At 38.4% G+C, this 16,980-nt stretch overlaps 3 protein-coding genes across 4 annotated transcripts in view; 2 read left to right on the top strand and 1 right to left on the bottom strand.

Annotated features, from left to right (window-relative positions):
• Ccn (cellular communication network factor protein Ccn) overlaps positions 1 to 13,503 on the top strand; it is a 67,570-nt gene extending 54,067 nt beyond the window's left edge. For both annotated transcript variants that reach the window (XM_020954014.2, XM_086838638.1), the window contains 4 exons: positions 141 to 478; positions 853 to 1,005; positions 2,044 to 2,361; positions 11,906 to 13,503. In XM_020954014.2, the coding sequence (XP_020809673.2) occupies positions 141 to 478; positions 853 to 1,005; positions 2,044 to 2,361; positions 11,906 to 12,307 (1,211 nt within the window). In that variant the 3' untranslated portion in view covers positions 12,308 to 13,503. The remainder of the gene's footprint in view (positions 1 to 140; positions 479 to 852; positions 1,006 to 2,043; positions 2,362 to 11,905) is intronic.
• Positions 2,383 to 6,168, top strand: LOC110185268 (spermine oxidase). Its single transcript, XM_020954015.2, has one exon. It carries the CDS (start codon positions 4,434 to 4,436, stop codon positions 5,904 to 5,906), a length of 1,473 nt encoding a protein of 490 aa, XP_020809674.2. The 5' UTR covers positions 2,383 to 4,433; the 3' UTR covers positions 5,907 to 6,168.
• On the bottom strand, positions 9,448 to 11,471 carry LOC110185270 (spermine oxidase). The gene has a single exon (XM_020954016.2). The coding sequence runs from the start codon at positions 11,061 to 11,063 to the stop codon at positions 9,627 to 9,629; it is 1,437 nt and encodes a 478-aa protein (XP_020809675.2). The 5' UTR covers positions 11,064 to 11,471; the 3' UTR covers positions 9,448 to 9,626.
• Positions 13,504 to 16,980: the final 3,477 nt, after the last annotated feature.

The raw sequence follows: 16,980 nt of genomic DNA on the forward strand, positions 1-16,980 counted from the left end.
TTGTTGATACCAAAATTCAATTGAGAGTTCTGTGCGAGAATCTTGTATAATGCATTTGTGTATTTTCTTCAGTGATTAATGACTTTATCCGATCTTGAGCAGGCTCATAAGTAATCGAAATACCTTTCGTTCCGTTGCAGTCTACGCCACCTGCCACAACAGCACTACCAGCGGCAACTGGACGGACTGCAGCAGGAGCTGTGGCCTTGGCACTGCCACGAGGCACACCTCCACGCACGCAGGATGCCATCAACTGAGCAATTTGCGGCTCTGCGAGAATCGCAGGTGCGACAAGGATGACTTTGTGGACAATAAAAGGAGCGGAAGCGGAAGCAGCAGCCATAGTAGAAATTGGAGCCACCACCCATTAATGCCTAACCGAAAGATTCACCACTCTAAGACCAACTCCCACTCCCACTCCCATCATCATCATCATCATCCTCATCATCATCAAACGGAGCCTGCCCACAGGATACGAGTGAGTATCCTTATTCCACTTATGGGGGTTAAATAATAAGTACAGGGAAAAATATGATACACCATTATTATTATTATAAATTGTTAGCATATACATAAAACGATATTTATACATATATTTGTACTAAAACTCGAAGCATAAACAATTAAAAACTAAGCAAAAAGAAGCTTTAATTTCAATTTAAAAAGCACTTCCGTTTTAGTTTTTGAAAGGTGTACAAATCTGCATACTCAGTTTTAAAAAATATAAAAAATGCAATAATAATATTTCTACTTCCATGTATAAATTATTGCTTAAAAATGTAAACAATATATATTGCTCTCACTTATCCGAACATTTTCTTTGCATTTCCCATCCCAAATTATCCGGCGTAGAAGGGCCACGAGTGCCGCAGCATCCAGCGCCTGGGTCCGGCAAGGATCCGGCTGGGCGAGTGCATATCCCGTAAGCTGTATCGACCGAAGCTCTGCGGGCGCTGCCATCGCGGGGTCAAGTGCTGTGCCCCGGCGGTCTCCACCACGATACAGGTAAGCATCAGAAAGGGGATTCACCACACATATATCCCTGAGCCATCTGCCAAATGGCAAATGGGGCTAAGACGGTCTCAGCTTGAAGTCCGTCGCCTAAAGAGGAGATGAAAAAAATGTCCGCGGATTGAGTTTCCCTTTTTTTTCTTGCCATTTCCATTGCTCTTTTGCAGCGGCAGGAATGCAAATTGCCAGCATCCTTGCTTGTTTGTTTGCTATTTGTCTGTTGCAATTAAATTACCGTTAATTTGAATGCAATCCCATCGAAAGGCATTAAAAGGTGCCGCCTTTGTGCTGCAGCAATAGGTTCAAATGCCATTGATACCCTGGAAATATCGAAAGTGTACAGTGGGAAAGGGATCAGAAATAATCAAAAATTCTTTATTAAGACTTCTTTATGAAAATCGAAATCTAACAAATTATTAAATATAGTTCTTAAATAGCCATTTAATAAGATAAAAATATAATGCAAAGCAATGAATTAATTTAAATATCTCCCCCACAAGCTAATATTTTTCTCTAAATGTAATATTCTAGCAAAATCAACTTTTATTATGCATTCTTTATTATTTATTTATTTGCAAATTTACTCTGCGACTGACCGCTATTTTAATATACCAAATTATATAATTGACAAGGTCAAAAAACAAATGTTATTCAAAATTAAAATAATTGACAGGATATGCCCATACCGGCAATACCCCGAAGGCAACTGAACATCCCAATGGCGTTTTAGCTTAGTTTATTGGCTCTTGCCTTCTGCCTTTTAGTTTTAATTAAAAAGCAAATTGCATTAAAACGTCAATTTGCAGAGAGAGAAACAGCAATGCCCAAATGGTAGCAAAATTAAAAGTCAAATGTTGGCCAGATGTCAAAATCAATTAAACACCTCCTGTCCTGCCAATTGAATTTCTTCCAAGGAAGAAGAAATCCACTCTCGGCTGAGATTTTAACTCCTTACATCTTCAGTCTCTTTACAATCATTCTTTTTTTTCCTACCATTTTTTCTCAATTTTTCCCCATTTTTTGCCGCTTCAGGTCGAGCTGTTGTGTCCCTTAAATGCTGTCGATCCAATTAACTACGTACAACAGCGGGAAAAGGCCAGAAAAAGGCAACTGAAGGAGCAGCAGAGATCCAAGGATGAGGATGACTACTACAATGATGGGGAGGAGGGAGTGGAGGAGGCGCAGGTGGAGGCGGAGCAGGAGCAGGAGGATTTGCCGGAGAATGCACAGTTATGGGACACGGTCGCCTTGGAGCCAATCGATCAGGAATTCCTGCAATCACATCAGATACAAATCGAGAATAAATTCATTGCCGTCGAATGGATACTGAAATGTGAATGCAGCACAAATGTGAGTAGCCTGCCGGGTTTTTGGGTAGGGGGTAGTCCTTGTTTCTTGGCTTTTGTCCTTGCAGCAGCATCGGTCCCTTAAACGTTGTCATATTACACTGGCCAACCGTATTCACATGCCATTTCAGGCAATCATTCGGTCGTGTCCTTTACCTCACAATCATTTTCTCCTCAGGATTTTCCAGATTTTTCCCCCTCTCATAGCCACCTCGTAGCAGATGCACGAAAATTGCTTTCACTTGTCATTTTAATCGCATCTTTTGTTGTTGTAAATGTGCTGGAGAGGAAGAGATACCCATCACTGGGGAACAGAGGCTATGGGTATGATGGGTTTTTCAGTAGCTTGTTGAACATTTTTAGGAAGGGGAAAGTTCAGTTTGGAACTATGAAAAGCTTATAAATTAGTAAATTTGGTTGTATGCCAATATATTTAATTGTTAATGAAATGAAACTAAGTACCAACTAGTCCATTCTTCTACCATTTTTAACTTTCCTTCAATTCTAGTTATTTCCCCCCCCCCCCAGTCTATGCACAAATGTGTTTTTGTTTTCCGAAAAAAACGAAAGAAAAAATTATTGCTGCAATTTTTTTGTTGCAAAATGTTTTGTGTGTGAATAAATGGCGAATGGGTGGAGGCATGGCATTCCCTGTTAGATTCGACTGCTGCGCCCAGCTGTCTGTTGTATTTTTCCCATTATTTTGGCGAATTCATCTTGAATGCCTCTGCCTTCGCTGTGCAATTGCAATGATTGGATTTTTATGAATACATTCATCAAAGGAGCGTTTGGCTGTGCCACTGCGCCACCGGCAAAGTCGAATGAAAACATTTTGTACTCGGTTTATGTCTATGTGTGTGTGTGGGGCCCAAAGTGATACCTTTTGTTTTGGTTTGTGTCCTTTATCAGGACTCTGAATGGTTTTTCCCAAATGGAGTTTGCTACAATGACAGTCGATTGCCAAAAAGTGTTCCACCGTTGTAACTGAAATTTTATGGCCTAAATGGGTCTAACCGATCGAGCATTTTTGGTATTGTTTCACTTTAATTTAATAGACAAAAATTATGATTTCTGAATGAAGATTACATTCAGAGTGTGCTTCCGGTCCAGAATCAGCGGAATAGTATGCTATGTATTGACACTTCCGCCTATTGCTTATCAATTCAGCCGAAAAGATGCACCATTATATGACTTGACAATACCAGCCATTTTCAGCCACTCTTGCGGTTTCAATTGCATACTTTCGCGGTGCCTCAGCCATTTGAACAGTGTTCATTTCTAGCAGACTGTTTTTCGCAACAAAGATGATAATGAACTGAATTTAGAGGGTGGTGATGCTGATCAAGAATAAATATGGTTTATAGGGTCAAAATTGATTCCTCCACTGATTTGCAAGCCGCTGACTATGATTAGAATACGCAATCTTTTCTAATTATATTCCCTTATTTAAGAACCATGAAAAATAGGTATTTAATATGTTAAAAGCTATTTATTGAAGTAATTTAACAGTTTTATAATTTTAATCATATTTTATTTCTTATACACGTTGGGTATTTCATATTTATTCTGCATTTATGCTGAATAAACAACAAAATTCAAGAGTACGAGTTTTTATAGGCCATGTGTTAAGGGAGCAAAGAGAGCATAAGCTATAATAAGAGAAAGTTCCGCTCTCTATTCTTCACCAGTTTAAAAGTTGTACTCTCTGCGTATGAACTGTTTCTCTTTACGAGCTGATAATAATTGCTGATAGTGAAAAGAGTGCTGCTTTATTCTCTGCTTAACTGCATTGACATAATACCTGCAAAGCAAATAAAATATTGCCAAAATCAACAATGTGTTATCAGAAAGTTGGATCTTATCGGGGAGAACCATAAACATTGAGGAATAGAGCGATAAACTACTATAGAAAAATATATATAGAGAGAGAGAGAGAGAAATGTTCAAGCCCATGACAACTATGAACAACAGAAACTCATATTAGTTGACTCGCAAACACTGATGGTGAAAGACGACGGGCGGTCTGTCCATTATACAACAAAAACTAAGTAGTTTTAACAAAAAATTACAATTAATATGAGTGCCTCATCTTTACGCCTGCTTAGTAAAACTAAACAAAATGCTCGCATTGTGATAATTGGAGCAGGATCCGCTGGCATTGCAGCTGGCACACGACTCTTGGAACAGGGTTTCAAGAATGTCCTGCTGCTGGAGGCTGAGGAACGCATTGGTGGCCGTATTCACACCATACCCTTTGCGGATAATGTCGTCGATCTGGGAGGTCAGTGGTGTCACGGCGAGAAGGATAACATAGTCTACGAGACTGTCAAGAATTTGGATCTCCTCGAGGCCACGGAAGATCACTACGAGACCTTTAAGTGCGTGCGATCCAACAAGGATGTGCTACCCGACGAAATAGCGGATCAGCTGAAAACTATAGCCTTTAAGTCTATACCGGACAGGCAAACGGAGCTGTTGGACTTCAACGGCACCCTAGGTGATTATTGTAACCAGAAATTCTGGAAGGAATTGGCCAAGCTGCCGCCCATCGATCTCACCATTGCCAAGGAGTTTCTGGAGATATTTCACAAATTCGAGGCCTCCGTGGAGGCGGCAGATCACCTGTACGAGGTCTCCGCGAAAGGTCACCTGGATTATTGGCTGTGTGAGGGAGAACTGCTGCTTAACTGGCGGGATAAAGGCTACAAGAGCTTCCTGCGACTGCTCATGAAGGCTCGACAGGATCAGCAGAGGGATCAACCCGAGGATCTGGGAGTCCTCAATGGGCGCGTGATGCTCAATAGAAGAGTTTCCCAAATCAATTGGTCAGGGGAAGATGAGGTAATCATAAGCTGCTGCAATGGGGAGATCATCACGGCAGATCATGTGATTTGCACTGTCTCCCTGGGAGTTCTCAAAGCGGAGCATAAGGAGCTCTTTGTGCCAGGACTTCCCTTGGCCAAAGTTCGAGCCATAGAAGGACTCAAACTCGGCACCGTGGACAAGTTCTTCCTGGAGTTTGAGCATCCACCTCTGCCTAGTGACTGGCCTGCGTTCAACTGCCTCTGGCTTAAGGAGGATTTGGCTGAACTGCGCGCCTCCGAACTCTTTTGGCTGGAGAGTGTCTTTGGCTTCTATCCCGTATCCAAGCAGCCAAGGATTCTGCAGGGTTGGATAATCGGTCCACATGCCCGGCACATGGAGACGCTTACGGAGGAGAAGGTGCTGGAGGGTTTGCTCTGGCTCTTCCGCAAGTTCTTGCCCTTCGAGATGCCGCATCCCAAGCGGATGCTGCGGACTCAATGGAACGCGAATCAAAGCTTCCGGGGCAGCTACACCTTCCGTTCCACGTACACGGATGAACTACACACGGGAGCCTGGGACCTGGAGGCCCCACTGCAGGATGTGGGCGGCAGGCCGAGACTCCAGTTCGCCGGAGAGTCCTCTCACAAGCACTATTATTCCACAGTTCACGGTGCCGTTGAGACGGGTTTCCGTGAGGCGGATCGACTGAACACCTACTATAGGTCACGGACAGCTCAACTTTGAGCAGGGGAGCCTTTGTTGGTCATCCTAAGGAAGAGTTATCCTAGAGAGAAGCTTTATAACTGAGCAAAACGAAGCATTAAAAAACTTGAGAAAAGAAAAGATTAGCTTGAGTAAAAAAATTAAAAGTAAAATCAATTTAAAACGCTTTTAAAATTAATTGTAATTACTCGCCAATTTTGTTCACAATATTTCAAGCTTTTTAAGTTGTGTTAATCGTATATATTAAAGAAACATAGTTAATTAAATAAATTGGCCTTTGAAATTATCAAACTAGTATCAAACTAGTATACCTTACGAAGTTAAAGTTTTAATGTTTTAGTTAGTTGACTTTATTGGTTTTAGTTAGATAACTAATCAGCGGTAAGAGCGTGGGGGGGTCAATATTCTTAGAATAATTTTTATAATCTTATCATTAATTTCACATGTTTCTTTTACTACCCATCGTTGAGTTTATTTATGTCCAAGATTAGATATAAGCATAAGATCGTATTTGCCTAAAATAAGTTTTTTTTTAAATATTTTTTCGATGAATTTTTTCCACTCCCAACTACCCTTTAAATATCTCAATAAACTTTTATATCGTAAAAGGAAACCAACTTTAGCTGGCAATGAAAAATCAATTTTATGCTTTCCCTAACAAGTTTGTGTATATTTTATAGCCAATTTTAATGTCTTTACCCAGACACAACATATCAGTTTTACGATTCATTCATTATTTTTGCTGGGTATTATAATTAAAGTCAGAAACTTAAACAGCAGGGAAGGAATCCTTTCCGACCCTATAAACCATATATATTCTTGATCAGCATCAACAGCAGAATCGATTTAGCCGTGTTCGGCAAAAAATGATCATATAAAAGTATGCATTTTTGGCTTAGGTATGATCGATCCAAATTCGAAATTTCGGTTTCACGAAGTTACCTTAATTTCTTGTTTTTTTTTTTTTTTTTTTTTTTTTGGCGACTGATCAACAGTAAAGCCTCCCCCTATTGTAAGCAAATACAGATCTTTAAATTTCAAGCCTTGCAGTTGCTAAAAAAAACTGTATATATAGTAGGCTAAGCCAAATAAAAGCCAAACATGTTGACCAACTCATTTGCAGCGAGCCGGGCAAACAACATTGTAATTGCGCCTGTTTTTCGGGCCAACATTTTCAACAAACACACTCGAATTCGGAAAAAAGGGCACGAACTGGGAGGGGGCGTGGTCAGTGAGGTCTCACACATGCAAAAGTTTGCAGATTACGTGCGGAACAGATATATAGACGGAGGGGCAGAAATCAGTTTAGCACATTGCGACTATCTCTGGTGCTGCGAAAAACGCAGGCCAGGCCAAAGGCCAACCAGACCAAGGATGGCCACAAAAACCACAACGGGACAACAGGAGGAGGAGCAGCAGGAGCACTACGAACCGGAGCTGGGGATCATTGGAGGAAGCACTGGCCATGTGATTCCCCTGCAAAATGGTCTCTCTCTCTCTCTCTCCTATCCAACAATTGCCGGGGCGGCGGTACAGAGAAGCACTTTGCCTGGCCATGTTGAAAATTCAAATTTATGCCAAGCCGGGGCCAGAACATTCAAAATTTCCCTTTGCTCCGATGTGAGCTCCTGTTTTATCCTTCTGGTGCACTCCTATGCACTGCGAGAAGAATTCTGTAAAGTTTGAAAAATGTTTTCCTAATGGAATTCCTTTTAAGTATTGTAGGAATTTATATAAATAATTTAAGGTGCAATCTGGAGGCCTTCATGAAGCTGTCTTTATAATAAAACTAAGGTCCCTTCAAACTTTATAGTCTTATCAAGGGAAACCATTAAAAACTTTAAAGTTATCCTAAGAATTATCCCAAAATGTTGTGATTTATTTATATAGATTTAATCAGTATCTTTAATATATTAGGATATGTGATTTGTTCTTTGTGCTCTAAGTCCTGAAATTATAGTATAGTTTAGTTTATAGTTTACTATCTAGTTTTCCCTTCAGTGTTTTCTGCCTGCCTTTGTGTGTGTTGCATTTGTTTGTTTGTTTGCATGTCGCCCTGGTGGTCGTAGTCGTATCTACTCCTAGTTCATCTGCTCCTAGCTCATCCTCCTCATCCTCGACCATCAGCTCCCAATTACATATGCGACTTTGTCGCCCTTCCAGCTGAAGGCGGACTGGTCCCGACTACAAGTTGGTCACATCTGTTGTAGCTTTGCAGCTGAACGTGTCCACATACCAGTGTCCCCATATCCCTATACCAATCCCTTAACCAATCCCCTTACCAATCCCCCAACGAATCCCTTGGTTAATGCGCTGCAGAAGCGACAGTCGTTAGACCCATCGTTGGCATTGGTGTCTAGCCAGCCGGAAATGTGGTTTTTTTGTGCCCCCAATGCATGTGGGAAAAATTTTGTTTAATAAAATAATACAAATTTAAAATGGTAAATAAATAAATATGATGGTAAATGTTAGATTTTAGGGCTTTTACATTGGTTAATATATTGATAAACTTTGAATCTTTATACATTTGAAATGTGTTTTCCAGTAATAAATAATTTTAAAATAAAATCGTATAAAGATTTCTTTTCAATTTAGTTCTTTTTCAATTCAGCAACAGAGTATAATCTAGTAAATTCTTAAATTTTGGTTCATTGATCAAATTTTTTGAGTAAATCAAAGTTTTCCAAATATCATAACTAAGACAAAAATGCATTTATTTAAATAAGGAAAGCTTTTAAATGCTAGTTTTTAAAAGGATAACAAATCTGCATACTCATATAATCATTTAAAAAATTCAATTTTTGGTCAAATTGTAACAATTTTAACGATGTAACCCTTTATCATTATTTCAAATTTTTGAAAAATTTATTTTTCTACGGGACATTGCTAGATGAATTCAGCTATTTATTCTGATCAAGAATATATATGTTTTATAAGGTCGGAAATGATTCTTTCATTGATTTGCAAGCTCCTGACTGAAACTAGAATACCCAAAATGGGTATGTTTTATAATTAAATATTTATAATTATATTAACCTTAAACTCTGCTTCTTATGCATAATAATATAATTTCAAGATTCCAAGCCAGACTTTATTAAACATTCCCCTCAGTGCAGCCATTCTCATCCACGTGCTCGTGTGACTCCTCGAGTGACAATGTTAAACAAGTCTCTGTTTGACCAAAGGACACACACATTTGCCTAGCCAATGTCCTGTCCTGTCCTATTCCTGTTCGTGTTCCTGTTCCTGTCCCGTCTTTGCCAGGACTTATGTTATGGCCCAGGTAATGGTTGTTATGACTGGCAAAGTATTTCTCTGTGTTTGCTGATTGCACGGCATGGAAATCGTGGCGGGGATCGGGGTATCCTGGCTGGATGCTGAGTGGCTGACAGTTGAAGTCGGCACTCCTGCAGACATGGCCCAAAGGTGGAGGTGGAGTATTCGGCTTAATTGTACAACTAACTCACTGGCACCGGGATTAAATGGGTTTAGTTAAGGGGATTCCTTTATGCAAAGGCACGATGGCAGCCTTCGCCTTTTGAGTGCATTAAATTCCGTGAAATTGTAGTTCTGTATTCTCAGGTGTTTTATTTACTTGGGGATTTTGAAAGTGGGTGCTAAATTGGTTAGTTATAGCAAAAGGGAAATTGTTTGTTGGTGCTTAGAAAATGTTAGCTAGGTTAATATAGTATTTAATGACATTCTTTAGACAAATATTTAAAATGGTTGAAGTTCCGTGAGTTAATTTTCAGCTTTGGCTTTGTAGAAATCTATAAGGCGATCTGCCTCTCGCCATCCCGACTCAGTGGCTCCATGGACCGTGCCCCAGTGATTTCCGCTGGAAGCCTCACCAGCAAACTGCACCCTTGGTCTTCCGTTGGTCACATCCACCAGAGGTGAAGCCAGATCCGTGCGTCCTGTCCTCAGATCATCGGCATATGTGGGATAGAAACTGTAGCTCCCACGGAAGTTCGGATTGGAGTGCCATTGCGTGCGAATAAAGTGCTTCGGTCGGGGCACATCGAAGGTGAGGAATTTGCGGAAAAGCCACAAGAGTCCCTCTAGGACCTTATCCTCGCCAAGGGTCTCCATGTGCCGGGCATGGGCACCAATAATCCAACCCTCCAGGAGAGTGGGTTGCCTGTCCACGCGATGAAAGCTACAGACACTCTCCAGCCAAAAGAACTCCGAGCCGCGGAGTTCAATGAGATCTGCCTCCAACCAGAGTATGGCAACGTTGTACATATTCTCCGGAAACGGATGCTTCTCAAACTCCATTATGAATTTGTTGACAGTGCCCAGCTTGAGTCCCTCAATAGCTTGCACTTTGGCCAAGGGTAAAGCTGGAACAAATAGCTTCTCATGCTTCTCCTTGAGGACACCCAGGGACACAGTGCAGATGACATGATCCGCTGTGACAATCTCTCCATTCCAACAGCGGAGGGTTAGCTCACCGTTGCCTTTCCAATTGATCTCTGCGATTCTCCTATTGAGGTGCACATGACCCTTGAGGCAACCCTGATCCCCCGGTTGATCCTCCTTGGCCTCGAGCAGGAGACTCAGGAAGTACCAGAAACCCCTGCGCCGCCAGCTGAGATTTTGATCTCCGTCAGCGAGGTGAAAATTCGTATAGTTCCTGGACGAAAGCTCAAAAAGATGATCACAAGCATCCGAGGTGCAGATGTACTTCATCATAGAGCTCAGTGCCTCCTTGGCAATGGTTCGGTCCAGGTCCTTGCCCACCGTGTTCCAGTAGTTATTTGTAAATCTATCGCCCACAGATCCCTCCCAATCGACGCTCACATCGAAGGCATCCACAAATTCCTTGAGGGGTTTGGTCTGTTCCTCGGATAAAATCTCCTTATTAGAGCGCACCAAGTGCAAGGCCTGATCGGCTGTCCTGTCCAGCACATCCAGATCCTTAACGCGCTCAAAGACCACATTACCCTGCTCTCCATGACACCACTGGGCACCCAGATCGATGAAGCTATCCGCAAAGGGTACTGTCTTAATCCTGCCACCAATGCGATCCTCCGCCTCGAAGATTTGGACATTGCGGAATCCTTGCTCGAGGAGTTTAGTGGCAGCTGCAATGCCTGAGGGTCCTGCGCCGACAATTACGATCCTGGTGGTCTCCTTTGTTTTTGGGAAGACATTTCCTACTGCACAGGAAGCCATTATTTAAATATATTTTTTATTTTAAGGAAACTAAAATCTCAACTGCAGAAATGTACATTGTGTTGGTAATCGTGGAACTGCTGCCTTTTATATTGCAAGTTTTTTTTTTGTCATATCAAAGGAGATCTCTTTGTGGTTTATATTAAATGTTTCTGACCTTAATTCTTTGTTTATGTTTTACCATAATGCAAACATTTTATCAATCTGAATATGGGCCAGAGAGACTATGAATTTTAAGCTTTCGATGACCTTGCATTAAAAATACTATAAAACTGCAACATAAGTAATTGCCTTTACTATCTACTTTTCATGGTTTTTGTTTATATTTTATTTTGCACTCGTTACAAGGTTTTCAAGTGCATCTTGAGGTTCTTGTGGTACCCTTACCTTATCTAGTTGACAAACAAAAAAAAACACACTTGAATAAATCGACAGAAACAAATAATCTATAAACTATGGCGATAGCTGGTTATCAAATACAGTAGATATTGCTGAAAAGGTACTAGGAAATAGTATATTTTTGTTATAAGAAAACATGTTTGAGTAATATTTGCCTTACTTAAACTGCACAATACTGGAACAATTTTAATTTGCTTTATATAAATATAATTCAGCGGTTAAATAGTTTTGTAGATAAACTTTGGCCATTAACTATTTTTTTTTTTTTACTAAACATTTAATATTTTATAATTTATTATATTTCACGTGGGGCCCTTCTAATAGCTGTAACTTTTAGCCCATCGCCAAGAATTTAATTAAATATTTGCGAAAACTACATATTTGTATTGCTCAGTTTTTATTCAAATTTCATACGGTTTCATAATTTTCTTTCTGGCTTACAGAATTGCAACAAGGACAAGGGCAACAACAGCAGCAACAGCAACAGCAACATCAACACCAACGACGACAACATGTCTTACACAAATAAATATGGTTATTACAATTTCGAAAATACTCACAATGGCGGCCGGAACCACGAAAATAATGGCGAACCAAATGAGGCTAAAAACAACGAAGAGAATGTGGCTGCGGCTGTGTCAGACAGCAACGACAACAATAATAATAACAACAAGAACATGGATAGCGACCGCAATGAGGTGGACAACTCGTCCTCGGAACAACAACCGGATATTATACCATATCCTTTGGGCGTGGGCGAGTCGAGTTGGAAGGCCGAAAAGCTTCGGGAGCAGGAGCACTATCAGCAGGAGCAACATCAACATCGCTGGCAGCCACACACATAGCGCAAAGGCATCAACAACATTGCCCAATAATACAATATTCTGGCTCTGATCTGATCCAGAGGATATCTAGGAAAGCATATATAGACTCTAAGATTTGTACAGCATAGCGATACTTAAGGCCACCCCCATTGGTTCCCATGGATGGTTAAGATTGTAAAGGAAACAAATAAGCGTTGGTTTAGGATTTGAACATATCGAGGCAGTAAGTTTTAGATATGTGAACGATATAATAGGGTTAGGATTAAACCAAGGGCGTAAGGAACAAAAAGAAAAACTGCGAGTGGAACACAAGCCGAATATTACAAATATTTTTGCAAGCATCTATACACAACAAAAACGCGAAAAAAAACGTAAATAAAAAATTAAAAAATTAACAAGCAAATTAAAGAATTTTCAGAAAAACATTTGAATGAAAAATGCTGCCCAATAATAACGTAATAATATGGTAAAAATAAAACTGGCCGATTAAATTAGAGCTTCGGAAATATAATGGAATGGATGTGTAAGTTCTTTGAAGGATTTGTCTGGCTGAATAAGGATGTGTTTTAGACATTTCACATTTAATTTTAGCTATTTATTTTAGCTATTTATTCTAAGAGACTACAATTATTTGAAGCAGAAATGTGGTGCACAACGTCACTAGCAAATAAATCAAATATCTGTATTATATATTTCTTCAAATTGAAAGTAAATATTTTAAATTTTTTATCCAAATCCTTTATCAGCATAGCGAAAACACACCAATAACATATACTTCCATTGCAATATATTTTTGACATTGGCTAGCTTAATTTAAAACTAACTTAGATGTAAACCGGCTTAAAAAACAATGCAAAAAAGAGCAAATGCTAAAAATTCGTGTGCATTCAAGTTATAACTGTGCTATATACTCACTTGTATTCAGATAGGACTCTGCTTGAGGACTTAAGCTAAGCTTGCTAAAGAATTTAGCTGGCATAACAAGGCCAGGATGCCGTAAAAATAGTTTCGTTGAACCAAACCACAAACAAACCCAGACATATCCCTCTAAAAAATATCCCGAACAAGTTCTTTGATTTTAGGCCATGTAACGAGCGAAGCTTAGCCACCACCCATATCAATTGTATATCGATGTAAGTCAACTCTTAGCTAGCGTCAGAGTTATTCGTGTGAGCACACGAAATTCAAGTAAATAAAATGCGAATATATAAGAGAAACTCCAGTGTTCAGTTTGTTTTTTAAAAAGAGGAGAGAGAAAATTGGGAAAATCAAAGAACTATGATTATAAGTATTTAATTAAGGTAACGTATATTTTTATCTTGTAGAAACAGAGTTGATGGAAAATATGGTTTTACGTAAGCCAAAGCCAGACTGGTTTGTTTTAAGACAAATCACTTTAGTGACTGTCATTTCTCTATAAAAAGATTTCCATTCCTAACTGGCCAACACAGTTTCATTGAGAATTTGGTTGGATTTCGTGTGTGTGATTTACACAATTTATTTACCCCGTGAAAATGTGTCACTCGGCATCGCCGGATGTGTCAATAGGCCGCTCATTTGTTAGCGCCTCTGACACTCATCCACTTCAACCCCACAAAATGGCGGCCAACGCATTTCCGCTTTAACACACTAAAAAGCCGCGAACCCGCGCCAACTACACACGCACATTCTGACGCATATTCGGGCGGCTTTTATTAGTAATTTATGGGCCTCGTTGGATCGCATTTCGCTAACGTGGTCCGTTCTTTGGTTCGCTTCAGTTTGGTTTTTTATGCATCCGCGCGCGCCCTCAACACCACATTAAATGTGCACGACATCAAATTGATGAGGCTGCCAAGGTTTCTGGTCAGATATATGGCAACAGTGTTGAGCGATTAGCTATTTTCCGGTCGGAAATGACTCCTTCACTTTCTTTCAAGTTTCCGACTGGAGGTGCAAAACCATTTTTTAATGGAAATTTACTATATTTTTACATGTAATTTTTTCGATAAATCAGATTTTTGCAAATTTTAATGTTTTCTGAAAAAATTTTATTTTGCCCGGTGAAAGCTAGAATGATTCGCCTGTTGATACTGATCAAGAATATTTATGATTTATAGGGTCGGAAATGACTCCTTCACTTTCTTTCAAGCTTCTGACTTAAGTCATATTCTTCAAAAAGGTATAAAAACACACCATTTTTTAAAAAAGTCTAAGTTTTTCGGACATCATAATTAAGCCGAAATTGGATTAATTTTAATTCGGAAAGCTGTTCTGTGCTAGTTTTTATTGCACTAACAAATCTGCATACTGCGTTTATTGATGCTGTTGTCAGTTTTTGACTAAAATCATAAAAACCAGCAAAAAGGTATAAAAACAGACAATTTTTCCCAAAAATCATAGTTTAAAAAAACTCATAACTAAGCCAAAAAATAATTAATTTGAATTCGGAAAGCTGTTCTATGCAAGTTTTTAGTAGATTAACAAAGCTGCATACTCAGTTTTTAAATTTAAAAAATTCAATTTTATGTCAACTTTTGGCCATTTTCATGATGTAACCCCTTATAAAATTTTCAATTTTCGGAAAAATGTCAAAAATTTATTTTTTGACCGGACATGGCCAGAACGACTTGGCTGTTGATGCTGATCAAGAATATATATGATTTATAGGGTCGGAAATGACTCCTTCACTTTCTTTCAAGCTTCTGACTTAAGTCATATTCTTCAAAAAGGTATAAAAACACACCATTTTTTAAAAAAGTCTAAGTTTTTCGGACATCATAATTAAGCCGAAATTGGATTAATTTTAATTCGGAAAGCTGTTCTGTGCTAGTTTTTATTGCACTAACAAATCTGCATACTGCGTTTATTGATGCTGTTGTCAGTTTTTGACTAAAATCATAAAAACCAGCAAAAAGGTATAAAAACAGACAATTTTTCCCAAAAATCATAGTTTAAAAAAACTCATAACTAAGCCAAAAAATAATTAATTTGAATTCGGAAAGCTGTTCTATGCAAGTTTTTAGTAGATTAACAAAGCTGCATACTCAGTTTTTAAATTTAAAAAATTCAATTTTATGTCAACTTTTGGCCATTTTCATGATGTAACCCCTTATAAAATTTTCAATTTTCGGAAAAATGTCAAAAATTTATTTTTTGACTTTACATGGCCAGAACGACTGGGCTGTTGATGCTGATCAAGAATATATATGATTTATAGGGTCGGAAATGACTCCTTCACTTTCTTTCAAGCTTCTGATTTAAGTCATATTCTTCAAAAAGGTATAAAAACAAACCATTTTTTTTTAAAAAGTCTAAGTTTTTCGGACATCATAATTAAGCCGAAATTGGATTAATTTTAATTCGGAAAGCTGTTCTGTGCAAGTTTTTAGTAGATTAACAAAGCTGCATACTCAGTTTTTAAATTTAAAAAATTCAATTTTATGTCAACTTTTGGCCATTTTCATGATGTAACCCCTTATAAAATTTTCAATTTTCGGAAAAATGTCAAAAATTTATTTTTTGACCGGACATGGCCAGAACGACTTGGCTGTTGATGCTGATCAAGAATATATATGATTTATAGGGTCGGAAATGACTCCTTCACTTTCTTTCAAGCTTCTGACTTAAGTCATATTCTTCAAAAAGGTATAAAAACACACCATTTTTTAAAAAAGTCTAAGTTTTTCGGACATCATAATTAAGCCGAAATTGGATTAATTTTAATTCGGAAAGCTGTTCTGTGCTAGTTTTTATTGCACTAACAAATCTGCATACTGCGTTTGTTGATGCTGTTGTCAGTTTTTGACTAAAATCATAAAAACCAGCAAAAAGGTATAAAAACAGATAATTTTTCCCAAAAATCATAGTTTAAAAAAACTCATAACTAAGCCAAAAAATCATTAATTTGAATTCGGAAAGCTGTTCTATGCAAGTTTTTAGTAGATTAACAAAGCTGCATTATCAGTTTTTAAATTTAAAAAATTCAATTTTATGTCAACTTTTGGCCATTTTCATGATGTAACCCCTTATAAAATTTTCAATTTTCGGAAAAATGTCAAAAATTTATTTTTTGACCGGACATGGCCAGAACGACTGGGCTGTTGATGCTGATCAAGAATATATATGATTTATAGGGTCGGAAATGACTCCTTCACTTTCTTTCAAGCTTCTGATTTAAGTCATATTCTTCAAAAAGGTATAAAAACACACCATTTTTTAAAAAAGTCTAAGTTTTTCGGACATCATAATTAAGCCGAAATTGGATTAATTTTAATTCGGAAAGCTGTTCTGTGCTAGTTTTTATTGCACTAACAAATCTGCATACTGCGTTTGTTGATGCTGTTGTCAGTTTTTGACTAAAATCATAAAAACCAGCAAAAAGGTATAAAAACAGACAATTTTTCCCAAAAATCATAGTTTAAAAAAACTCATAACTAAGCCAAAAAATAATTAATTTGAATTCGGAAAGCTGTTCTATGCAAGTTTTTAGTAGATTAACAAAGCTGCATACTCAGTTTTTAAATTTAAAAAATTCAATTTTATGTCAACTTTTGGGCATTTTCATGATGTAACCCCTTATAAAATTTTCAATTTTCGGAAAAATGTCAAAAATTTATTTTTTGACCGGACATGGCCAGAACGACTGGGCTGTTGATGCTGATCAAGAATATATATGATTTATAGGGTCGGAAATGACTCCTTCACTTTCTTTC

The sequence above is a fragment of the Drosophila serrata genome, unplaced genomic scaffold, assembly GCF_035046125.1.
Source record: "Drosophila serrata isolate PLE 108 unplaced genomic scaffold, ASM3504612v1 contig_359, whole genome shotgun sequence".
NCBI lineage: Eukaryota > Metazoa > Arthropoda > Insecta > Diptera > Drosophilidae > Drosophila > Drosophila serrata.